This window comes from Columba livia, unplaced genomic scaffold (genome assembly GCF_036013475.1).
Source record: "Columba livia isolate bColLiv1 breed racing homer unplaced genomic scaffold, bColLiv1.pat.W.v2 Scaffold_140, whole genome shotgun sequence".
NCBI lineage: Eukaryota > Metazoa > Chordata > Aves > Columbiformes > Columbidae > Columba > Columba livia.
Genome location: NW_027043036.1, coordinates 907,905 through 917,563, shown reverse-complemented (window position 1 = coordinate 917,563; position 9,659 = coordinate 907,905). Strand labels below are relative to the sequence as shown.

The following is a 9,659-nucleotide window of genomic DNA, read 5'->3' as shown; positions in this document are numbered from 1 at the left end:
AGGCTCTCTGGGGATGGCAGTTTCAGCTGCAGAGTCACAGCCTGAGCTTGTGGGTCCTTTCCTGCAGGTGTGTCCATGGGCACACGTGTCCCAGCTTTGCTCTGACCTGTGGGCTGTGGGCAATGCAGTCTGTGGGGCTGGGGAATGAGCTGTTTGTGTCCTGGGCTAAACGTTGTGTGCTGAGACCTTAGAGAAGGGTGAGACCTGTCATGGTCTGAGGTGGATCCCTCTGCTCTCAGCAGTGCCTGGTGGCTTTTCAGGGTAACATGGGAGTGTGATCAGCCCCCGTCTCAGAAAGGTGCCAGCCCAGGGCAGCTGGAGCAAGACAGAGGGACAGAGCAGCTGCCCTCACTCTGCACTGACCCACAGGCATCCTCTGGTCTCACAGGACTCGCTCTGTTCTCCCTGACTGCAGCAGAAATGCTGCGGGTTTCTGACACCCAACAACACTCCCCAGGGTGGGAGGGCAGAAGGAGCTGTAGAAACAGCAAACCTCTCAAACTCAGTTTCTCAGGCCTGGGGGTACAGATGCTGACAGTCCCTTCTGCACCAGGAGCGGTTCCAGCTGACAAAGCTGAACCCCAGGACTGGCCCCTGCCCACCCGATCACACAGGGTCAGGCTGACTCCTCAGGAGCCCCTGGGCAGAGACCCTGCTCTTCATTGCACACTCATCAAGCACCGACGAGGGCTCAGCCAGGACGTTCTCCTGGAAAAAGAAAAGTGTCTCTTTGTGTGACAGGGTGGGAGGGTCTGTGGGAAATGGGTTTGATTATTCCCAGAGAAGTCTCATCTAAACTTTCACTGTCTTTTCCTCCTATGACAGGTCCTCATGCCCACAGGCAGCCAATGTCCAACAGCAGCTCCATCACCCAGTTCCTCCTCCTGCCGTTCACAGACACACGGGAGCTGCAGCTCTTGCACTTCTGGCTCTTCCTGGGCATCTACCTGGCTGCCCTCCTGGGCAACGGCCTCATCATCACCACCATAGCCTGGGACCAGCACCTCCACACCCCCATGTACTTCTTCCTGCTCAACCTCGCCCTCCTCGACCTGGGCTCCATCTCCACCATTGTCCCCAAATCCATCGCCAACTCTCTGTGGGATTCCAGGGTCATTTCCTATGCAGGATGTGCTGCACAGGTCTTCTTTGTATTTTTCTTGCTTGGTGCAGAGTTTTACCTTCTCACCATCATGTCGTACGACCGCTACGTTGCCATCTGCAAACCCTTGCACTACGGGACCCTCCTGGGCAGCAGAGCTTGTGTCCACATGGCAGCAGCTGCCTGGGCCACTGGGTTTCTCTATTCTCTGCTGCACACGGCCAATACATTTTCACTGCCCCTGTGCAAGGGCAATGCCCTGGGCCAGTTCTTCTGTGAAATCCCCCAGATCCTCAAGCTCTCCTGCTCACACTCCTACCTCAGGGAACTTGGGCTTCTTGTATTTAGTCTGTTAATTGGTTTTGGCTCTTTTGTGTTCATAGTGGTGTCCTATGTGCAGATCTTGAGGGCCGTGCTGAGGATCCCCTCTGAGCAGGGACGGCACAAAGCCTTTTCCACCTGCCTCCCTCACCTGGCCGTGGTCTCCCTGTTTGTCAGCACTGCCATGTTTGCCTACCTGAAGCCCCCCTCCATCTCCTCCCCATCCCTGGACCTGGTGGTGTCTGTTCTGTACTCAGTGGTGCCTCCAGCAGTGAACCCCCTCATCTACAGCATGAGGAACCAGGAGCTCAAGGATGCCTTGTGGAAACTCATATCTTACAATTTCCTGAAGCAATAAACTGCCCATCTGCTTCTATATAGGAGTTTTAGAGTAACTAATTACAGGCCCAGCCTGTCATCTGGATTTTCTGTTGTTGTTGGTAGTTTTTTTATTGTGATAATATTGTCATCCCATTTCTTAATTCTCTGTCTGCTTTTCTTTTATAACTGTTGGCTGTGTAAATGAGGAGCCGTGCTCTCCTTGCCTCTAAACAAAGTAAAGGGCTCTTTAGTGACTTGTTTTTCACTATATCCTTCCTGCAAGTCCTTATGGGGCCACAGGGACAGTTCCTGTGATGGGTGGAAGGGAAAAGAGTCCATCATGGCAGCCCTGCCAGGGAGCAGCAGCGCTTGTTCTTCCAGAGCTGTTCTGGTTCCACTCCCACACTCTCCTTCTCATCCCTGGTGTTGGTGCAAGGCCTGAGTGCTCTGGCAGCTTGGTCACCGTCCTGCTGTGTGTCAGTGCTGTGAGCGCAGGCAGGGACAGGCAATGGGCACTGCTGTGACAGAGCTGGACTCACAACAGCCTTTCCAGATAGAAAGGTGATCTCCTATGGGCAGGGACTGAAGGTTTAATTCTTCTTACAGAGATTCTCCCAAGAACATGCCCAAGAAAGTGACCTATATATGAAACACCATTGTACAGCTGAGCAGTGTGTGTGTGCAGGGCTGGCACACAGCAGTGTCCTCTCACAGCCAGGCTCCTGCCAGAGACCTGCAGGACCAGCAGAGCAGGGGCTGGGCTGTGCCCCTGTGCACTGGACACCCTATAGAAGGAGCCTCAGGTCAATCATCATGGACTGGCCCCTCACAACCACCATTTCCAGCACTGGCCTCTCACCCACAGAGGTTGTTCTTCCCTCCATGGATGGACAATGAATGAGTAGTTCAGCAGTCTGGGTTTGCTTTGTACAGATGAGATGTGAGCACGCACATCATGTATGTGAGGTGACATGACCATGAGCCAGCACTGTGCCCTTGTGGCCAGGAAGGCCAGTGGCATCCTGGGGTGTATTACAAGGGGGGTGGTTAGTAGATCGAGAGAGGTCCTCCTTCCCCTCTACTCCGCCCTGGTGAGACCCCATCTGGAATACTGAGTCCAGTTCTGGGTCCCTCAGTTCCAGAAGGACAGGGAACTGCTGGAGTAGGGCAACGAAGATGATTAAGGGAGTGGAGCACCTCCCTTATGAAGAAAGGCTGAGGGCGCTGGGGCTCTTTAGTTTGGAGAAGAGGAGACTGAGGGATGACCTTATTAATGTTATATAAATATATAAAGGGTGAGTGCCACAAGGATGGAGCCAGGCTCTTCTCGGTGGCAAGCAATGATAGGACAAGGGGTAATGGGATCAAGCTGGAACACAAGAGGTTCCGCTTAAATTTGAGAAGAAACTTCTTCTCAGTAAAGGTGCCAGAGCCTGGCCCAGGCTGCCCAGGGGGGTTGTGGAGTCTCCTTCTCTGCAGACATTCAAAACCCGCCTGGACATGTTCCTGTGCGACCTCACCTGGGCGTTCCTGCTCCAGCAGGGGGATTGGACTGGATGATCTTTTGAGGTTCCTTCCAATCCCAAACATACTGTGATACTGTGATACTGTGATACTGTGTGACATGAACACGAGTGAGCACAAACATCATCAACTGTTCCTTGGGGTTCCATGAAAACCTGTGGCACACACAAGGTCCTGAGGTCACTTCCTGTTGGAAGTAACACCCCACGGGAAACTGCCTGAATGCAGCACTGGGTTGTGCTTCCTTAATTGAGCTCCCCCTGTCCATTCCTCATGACGTGGGACATCTCAGATTAGTGCAGAGCAGGGTGACTCACCATAGCTGAGGTGTCTCCCACCCCTTTGGAGTGGCAACGGGAGGCCAGAGGGACAATGTGACTCCTGCCTCTGTGTGTAAAAGGGACACACTGTCTCTGAGCATTCCTGGGTGCATAATGAGCCCTGAGACCAGCTGAGATATTGATGCCTGATGGAACCCTGGCATTTCTGTGTGTGACTCCAGGAACAAACCTCAGTGGCCCAGTGAGATTCATCTCAGCTGCTGGGACAGGCTCATTGCAAGTGCTCCTGTCTGCTGTCACCCTTGCCTGTGATTCGGGGTTGTGCTCTCAAAAGCAAGACAAAGTGGTAAAAGGGTTTCCGAGGTCTTTGGAAAGGCAGATATCAAACCCATCTGCATGAAAAGCATGAAGGAGAATTAACAGCTGGTCAACCTGCCGCCATACCCGGAATTTTGCAGGGTCACAGACATGGTGTTCCTTGGTGTCCTAGTAACCAGATCAGTGATCTCTGGGCTGGAGAATTGGAAGCTGGGTGGGAAGTTGGCTGGACAATCAAGCCAAATGTCATCAGCGGTACAAAGCCCTCCGTGCCGCCAGTTACTAGTAGCATCCCTCAGTGACCAGCACTTGGACCAACACTGTTAAACGTCTTTATTCTCCCTCTCTATGATGTGACGAGTGCACTTTCAGCTTCTCTGTGGTGAGGCATAGTTGTGAGGAACCCTTGAACAACCTCGCCTGGTTAACCCTGCCTGGAGCAGGACAGTGAGACAAGTGAGACAAGGGCTTTCTTCAAACCTCAAGTTATTCTGAGATTCAATGAGTCTTTCCCTTGGAGAGGATTTTGAAGGTAGAATAGGCAGAGGAAGAATAAAAAGAATAAAAGACAGAAAAGGAGTTCTAAATGTTGTCAACAAAAAAACAGCAGTTCCTCTGAAGAGTGTTTTTCAACTCAAATCTCTAGTAGGGAATATACTTGATAAATTTGATAAAACAAGTATACTTTTATCTGATCGGGTCCTGGGCCATAAAAAAGGTGATGGATAGTTATGGTATTATGAGGTCAGCTGTGTCTCAGACACTCATAATCCAGTCAGAATCATGTGGCTGTGAAGGGGACAGTGAGGCCAGTTTTGTCTCTGGAGGTGACAACCCAGCAGCAGGGACATGGTTGGGAAAGAACCTCAGCCTAAGTATGACAGATCCTACCCAGGAAGAGATCTTGGAGACAGGTTGTCACATCCATCCCACCTGAGAACATGGTGGGACAGCAGCAGGGACATGGTCGTGTGTATCAGAGAAGCTGAAAGGCCAGCAGCACTCACGGGATTTAGGAAATCATGGTGAGGTTACTTCTCTCTGGTCGACTGCAAGACGACTAGAAGAATAACGGGTTGGGATCTCTGCTTGATGGGCAGTTTCTGAGGTGGTGAAGCTTTCTCAAGTAGTGGGAAAAAGCAGCAGAGAAAAACCAAAGCCACCAAGTGCAGATGGGGAAGTGGAGACTGGTTATCAGGAGGAAAAAATGTCACTGTAAGAGCAGTGCTGTGGGGCAAGAGGTGACCCAGAGGGAGCTGGATCAGCCCATGGTTTGTGTGCCAAAGAGCAGCCAGTGAGGGTGCAGACACAGCAGTGAAGGTGCAGAAATGCTGGGTGAGAGCAGGTGGGGAAGCGAGATGGGTGTCTGCAGCCTGCAGGGAAAGAGGGGCAGGGGTAGCACCGTGTGGAACAGTCTGTGGTGGAGATGGCAAAGGGCGCTGTAAGGCTGGAAGGGACCCACAGAACCCAGGTCTGTGTCCCCTTGGCCAGGGCAGTTGTCTCTGCCACTGAGGCCCAGGACAAGACATGTTGTCCTCATGGCACTGGGGCCTCGGTGCCTCCTTGCAGCCCCATGGGGAAGCTGGAAGTTGTTGTCCCAGTGTTGTCCTTCCCTGGGCCTTGCACACCCACATCCCACGGTCCCAGGAAGAGCCCTGAGCCGTGTGTGAGGGACAGGATCCCCCTTCCCATTGCCTGCAGGTCATGGCTCCTCCTTTCTGCTTCAAAAGCAAACCAAGGGGTTTCTGAGCATCAGAGCTGAAGAAAAGACTCAAAGGAGACCTCATGGTGGCTACAGCTTCCTCACAAGGGGAGAAGGAAGGGAAGATACTGATCTCTTCTCTGTGGTGACCAGTAAAGGAACCCGAGTGAATGGCAGGAAGATGTGCCAGTGAAGGATCAGCTGGACGTGAAGAAAAGATTCTTCCCCCACAGGTGCTGGACACTGAACAGGCTCCCCAGGGAGGTGTCACGGCCCCAACCTGACGGTTTTCAACAAGAGACTGGACAACGTCCTCAGACACACGGGGTGACCTGTGGGGTGTCCTGTGCAGGGACAGGAGTTGGACTCCATGATCCTTGTGGGTCCTTCCAACTCAGGACATTCATTGATTCTATGAAATACTAGGTGAAACATCCATGTTTTCGTTGTGCAGATGAGTTGTAAACACACACATCATGTGCATGTCCAGTGTGTGCATGTGGTGAGATGAACCCAAGTGAGCACAAATGCCATCAGCTGTTCCTTGGGGTGCCATAAAGGTCAGTGGGACAGAGATGGTGTTCAGGGGTCTCTTCTAACCTGCGTTATTGTAGGATTCCATGAATCTTTGCCTTGGAGAGCTCTTTAACATCAGAATAGACAGAGGAAGGAGAACAAAAAATCACAGGCAGAAGCAGAGATATAAAATGTCCCAGAGTAAATACAGCAGCTCGTCTGAGGAACGTTTCTCCACTCAAACCCTTGATAGGAAATCTATTGGATACATTTTATGAAAGCAGCTTAGTTTGATCTGCTCACACACTGGACCACAAGAAGGGTGATGGTGGGTACGATGCCATGTGGTCACTTGTGTCTCAGGAACTCATAGTCCAGTAGGAACCAATGGCTGTGGAGGGCACTGTGAGGTCACTTCTGCCTCTGCAGGGGATTGGCCAACAGCAGGAACATGGCTGGGAAAGGACTGTGAGGTCACACAGACGAGACGAGCAATCGGGCCCAATCAGCATGGCTGGATGAAAGGCAGGTCCTGCTTGACCAGCCTGATCTCCTTCTGTGACAAGGTGACTGGCTGAGCAGATGAGGGAAAGTCTGTCGTGGGGAGTGAATCCGCCACACGGGCTGTGGGTGTTGTGTCCTTAGACTGCAGTAAAGCCTTTGACACCGTGTCCCACAGCATCTCCTGGAGAAGCTGCAGCTCGTGGCCTGGATGGTGTATGTGCTATGGAGGGCTGGACCAAAAGAATTGTGGTGAACAGAACCAAATCCAGTTGGCGTCCGGTCACAAGTGGTGTCCCCAGGGCTCAGTATTTGACTCAGTTCTATTTAAGCTTTATCAGTGATGTGGATGAGGGGATCGCGTGCACCCTCATTGAGTTTGCAGATGACACCAGGTTGGGTGGGAGTGTTGATCTGCTGGAGGGTGGGAAGGCCATGCAGGGGGATCTGGACCCGCTGGGTCATTGGGCTGAGGCCATTTGTATGAGTTTTGACCAGACCAAGTGCCGGGTCCTGCACTTGGGTCACAACAACCCCAGGCTCAGGGAAGAGTGGCTGGAAAATTGCCTGGTGGAAAGGGATCAGGGGGTGTTGATCGACAGCAGCTGAACATGAGCCTGTGTGTGCCCAGATGGCCAAAAGGGCCACCAGCATCCTGGCTTTTATCAGGAATGGTGGGGCCAGCAGGACTAGCGTGATTGTACCACTGTTCTCAGCGCTGATGAGGTTGCATCTTGAATCCTGTGTTCAGTTTTGGGCCCTTCATCATAAGAAGGACATTGAGGCACTAGAGAGAGTGCAGAGGAGGGAACGGAGCTGCTGTGGGTCTGGAGCACAAGTGTGATGAGGAGCAGGTGAGGGAACTGGTGGGTTCAGTCTGGAGAACAGGAGGCTGAGGGGAGACCTTTTCGCTGTCCAAACTGCCTGAAAGGAGCTTGGAGCATGGAGGGTGTTGGTCTCTTCTCCCAAGTAGCAAGTGATAGGACAAGAGGAAATGGCCCCAAGTTGTACCAGGGAAGGTTCAGATTGGATATTAGGAAAAAATTCTTCCTGGAAAGGGTTGTCAGGCATTGGAACAGGCAGCTCAGGGCAGTGGTGGAGTCAGCATTCCTGCAGGGGTTTATAAGATGTTTAGACGAGGTTCTTAGGGACACGGTTTAGTTCTAGATTTAGGTTGTGGTTGGACTCAATGCTCCTGAGGGTCTCTTCCAACTGAAATAATTCTATGATTCTCTATTATCAACTGGAATATTCTTCTATCACATCTTCCAAGTGCTCCTCACATATCTGCCTCTTAACCTACAGTCCTGAAACTTAGCTAATTAGATGCACAAGTGTTGAATACTAATTGTAAATGATGAAAGCACCATCGCTCTATCAGTCTGGTCTGATACTTGCCAGTCCCAGGCAAACACCTCAGGTACACGGGGCTTCTCGAGGTTTGCACTGGGTGCTTATATTGAGACCATGGAGCTCAGCCTGAAAACTTGAGAACTCCCCTCAAAACTTAAAAACCAAACCAACAACAACAAAAAGAACAAAAAAACCCCAACTCTTTTTTTCATCAGATGAAATAATTCAATATTTCCAATAAAATATCTGCGGAATTTCTATCCTGCCAAAATATGAATTTTCAGAATGTGTACGGACTGTGGGAGATGAAACGTTGGCCTTTCCCTGTGCTTGCAGTGCCAGAACTCTGTCTATCACTACGTGTATTTAATCCCCTGCACATCCAGGAGTTTCCACCTGTCCTTACCCAGCTCCCCGTGTCTGAACTCATCTCTTCAGAAGCCTGTCTGGACATTTGCACTTTCCATCGCTCCCCAGAGGTTCTTCACCTCTCACTCTTGGCTCATTCAGAGCCTCTCAGCTCTCACTCTGCTTTGAGCTTCAGGCAGGTCAAGTCTTTCAGCAGTTGCTCTCCTACTCCCTACAGGCAACTCTTCAATTATGGCAATGGACCTCGCTGGAAACTACTTAATTTAACCACAGAACTGGGAAACATCATTAAGTTCTATTGTGGTGTTTTGTGTTTTTTTTTCCTTTTTTGTTTCCTCTAATTAAAAATTCCCCGGTGCCTGTTTACATCCAGTTCTCTAAGGAAACATGAAGCAACCCTGCGAAGAAGCTGAAACCATCAGTGCAAACTTCAGTGCAGAATCTGATGTAAAGAAATGTGCTGTAAATCCCAGGGGCCAATGAGCAGAACAGGGAGTTTGGGGAGCTGGTTATAGATTTCCTGCTAACAGTTTGAGCAGAGAAACATTCTTCACAGAACTGCTCTGTTTATTTGACACCTTTGAGGTCTCCTCCTCTGCCTGTATTTTTATTTTCTTGTTCCTCCACCTCTTCCTTCTTCCAAAACGTTTCCGAGGGAAAGATTCCTGGAATCACAGAGCAACTCAGGTGTGAACATCATCTTGTCTCACTGTCCTGCTCAGGGCAGGGTGACCCAGGTGAGCTTGTCCAAGGCCTCTGACCAGCTTTGCACCATCCACTAAGGAGCTGAAGGTTCACTGCGTCACATCATACAGGGGGAGAATAGAGACGTTCAACAGTGTTGGCCCAAGTGCTGGTCCCTGAGGGATTCCACTGTGTCCCCATCCCTGCACACAGTGAATGCTGCAGGTGAGGCCGCCCCAGCACAGAGCAGAGCGGGACAATCCCCTCCCTGCCCGGCTGGCTGTGCTCTGGTGGCTGCACCCAGGACACGGTCCCTCTTGATTCCAGGGACACTGGTGGCTCATGTTCAACTTGCTGTTGACCAGACCCTCAGATCCCTCTCTGCAGAGCTGCTCTGCAGCATCTCATCTCCCAGTCTGTATGTACAGACAGGACTGACGTGTCCCAGGTGCAAAATGGCACCCCAGAATACCTGACAGCATTGGCGCTCACTTCGGTTCATCTCACCTCACATACATGATGTTCACACCCGCATCTCATCTGTACAATGCAAACATGGACTTCTGACCTACTCATTCAGTGTCTTTTCAGGTAAGGACAAAGAAACTCTCTGAACTGGGGCGAGAGGTCCGGGCTGGAAATGAAGGCTGTGAGGGATTAGTCCATG

General features: G+C 51.2%; 1 protein-coding gene across 1 annotated transcript; it reads left to right on the top strand.

The window, feature by feature from the left end:
* Positions 1–848: 848 nt before the first annotated feature.
* Positions 849–1,781, top strand: LOC135577802 (olfactory receptor 14J1-like). The gene has a single exon (XM_065047923.1). The coding sequence runs from the start codon at positions 849–851 to the stop codon at positions 1,779–1,781; it is 933 nt and encodes a 310-aa protein (XP_064903995.1).
* The last annotated feature ends 7,878 nt before the right edge of the window (positions 1,782–9,659 follow it).

Bases quoted from the DNA above. Each gene is read 5' to 3' on its own strand.
- LOC135577802 (XM_065047923.1), top strand. From the start codon at position 849: ATGTCCAACAGCAGCTCCATCACCCAGTTCCTCCTCCTGCCGTTCACA.